At 54.9% G+C, this 2,207-nt stretch overlaps 1 protein-coding gene across 1 annotated transcript in view; it reads left to right on the top strand.

The window, feature by feature from the left end:
• The window catches only part of RNF213 (ring finger protein 213), a 98,788-nt gene that overhangs the window by 24,173 nt on the left and 72,408 nt on the right, over nucleotides 1-2,207 (top strand). The window contains 1 exon segment of the mRNA XM_027770744.1: nucleotides 2,175-2,207. This exon segment is cut by the window's right edge and continues 20 nt beyond it. Within this exon segment, the coding sequence (XP_027626545.1) occupies nucleotides 2,175-2,207 (33 nt within the window).

Raw genomic sequence — 2,207 nt, 5'->3', positions numbered from 1 at the left:
TTGAGGAGAGAGGGGGAGAGGGAGGGGGGGGGGGAGAAAGCAAGATACCAGCTCCGGGACTCGAACTGCAGTCAGCCATGTGGGAGGCAGGTGCTCTTCACCACCACGCCACCTGCCGGTCTCCCAGAAGATAGGTCTTCCTAATCTAGAAATCTGGGTCCTTGAATTCTGGAAAATTCTCTTGAAGTACTTCACTATCTTTTTCTCTGGCTGGAATTTGAATAAATTTGGTGTCAGATCTCCTGAAGAGTCTGACTTTCATAATTTTCCATCATTTTTTTTATGTTTTCATAATTCTCCATCTCTGCTTTTTGTTGGTTCCGATTTATGACCTTCCAAAATAATTTCCACTAGTGGAGTGGAATTTGGAAAGGGGCGAATAGTGAATGTTTTCAAACTGCCCTGTTAGCCCTAAAGTTCCAGTGATTTCTTTGTCATGAAAATCAGAGAAGATTTCCTCAGAACACGGCCTTGCAGCCTGCCTGCTGCCTTCACTTCCGCTCTCGTCTCGGCTGTGTTCTGTTCTTGTTCGAGGCTGAAGGGTCCCAAAGTCGCCGCTGTTTTGTTTTAGAGGCTTTCTTTTCTTGCACCGTCTCCTCCAACCTGCTTTTTGTTTTGATTTCTGTTTCTCACACTCAGAGCTTTCCCCTACATCTGGAATATTTGTTTTCTATGTTTATTAGAAGAGGGGCCTGCCATGGGGCGAAGCTCTGGCCGCATGAAGAAGCCTGTGGGCTGCAGTGGCCCGGCCTCTTCATCGGGCTGTGTCTGGCAGTCTCTGGGACTGGCTGGATTTGCAGTCTGCTGCCTGGAGGGTGTGGCTTGGCCGCCAGGTTTCTGAGGCCGGCAGGTCCAGGGCCCTGCTCACCTGGGTTGTTTTGGGTGTGGGTCTTTCACCCTCCTTTTTTGATCTCCTGTTTCTAGTGTCTTCCTCTTTCCTAATTCTGGGGTTGAATATTACATGCCCGCTGTCAGCTTCCTGAGGAGATGGTAGTGCCTTCTTCCCACCCAGAGGTCCCTCCGTGTTTGCTAGAGGAGGGACCCCCTGCTTGCCAGGCAAAGGAGGGACGTCTATAGGGAGGGACTGGGACGCCTGGGGCTCTCACTCAGGGGGACGTCTGCAGGGAGGGACAGGGACGCCTGGGGCTCTCGCTCAGGGGTGCACACTGCACTCTGCCACATCTTCAACAGACTTGGCCCCCGTCCTCCATGGTCGTCACCACCTCCTGCTCCCAGCGAGCTGTGTGATTAGAGCATGTGCCCCTGGGGGTCCCTGCGAGGGCCCTGGCTGACTCGGCCTTCCCCGTGCAGCTGAGGGCCCAGCGTGTGCACCCCTGGGACTGGGGCTCTCCGGCCTCGGACTCCACGGCTGCAGCGTCTCTCCTGCCCTGTCAGCTTTCCACTTCCTTCTTTTATTTTTGGAGAGGTTTTCACTGTAGGGCGTGTGCGCTCGCCAGACAGAGAGACAGAGACAGAAAGTGAGAAATCAGCCCCCAGGGTGGATGGTCATGCCGCAATCCCTTCTCCTCCATTCTCCTCTCGGGATCTTGGGCATGCACGCACACGCACCCGGTGTGAGTTTAAGCCACTGGGTCCGGGATGCGAACCGCGGTCGACTACGTGGGAGTCCAGCAACATAGCCATTACGCTAACTGCTGGTCCCCACTTCCTTCTTGAAGACAGGGCCTTGCCTGTCAGTTCCCTGCCTCGGTCTGCCACGTGGCCCAGCTCCTTCTTAGACGGTCTTGCTGCGTGCCTGGGCCAGCCTTCAGCTTGGGCTCCTCCTGCCTCAGCCGAGTCCTCAGAGTCACGGTGCAGGCTGCCACCTCTGGCCTCAGCCTGGACCAGGGATCCACGCTGGGCCTCCCTGGTGACCTGAGCCCGTGGAGCAGGTGCCCAATGGTGGGCGTGGCACAGCCCGGCCGCTTTATGACTTAAACCATTTCCATTCAGTTATTGGAGTGAGGCTCGGGAAGCAATGAAAATAGTCCATGATTCAAACTGTCACCTTCACCCCAAAGTTAAGGTGCTTTCTTTATCATGAAAATTGGGTAAGCCCAGAAAGGAAGGGAAAGATGATGGAATTGATAAATTCTGTGAGCCACTGCTCAGAAAGGGCAGAGAGGGAGGAGGTGGGGAAGGGCTTGACTGACACACTCTCCTGGTCTCCACAGTGGATCTCGGGGAGCTCACAGAGAGGCACGCGG

Source organism: Tupaia chinensis, unplaced genomic scaffold (genome assembly GCF_000334495.1).
Source record: "Tupaia chinensis unplaced genomic scaffold, TupChi_1.0 Scaffold000159_1, whole genome shotgun sequence".
In the NCBI taxonomy this organism is placed as follows: Eukaryota; Metazoa; Chordata; class Mammalia; order Scandentia; family Tupaiidae; genus Tupaia; species Tupaia belangeri.
The sequence above is the reverse complement of the archived record's forward strand: the minus strand, read 5'-3'. Positions and strand labels throughout refer to the sequence as shown.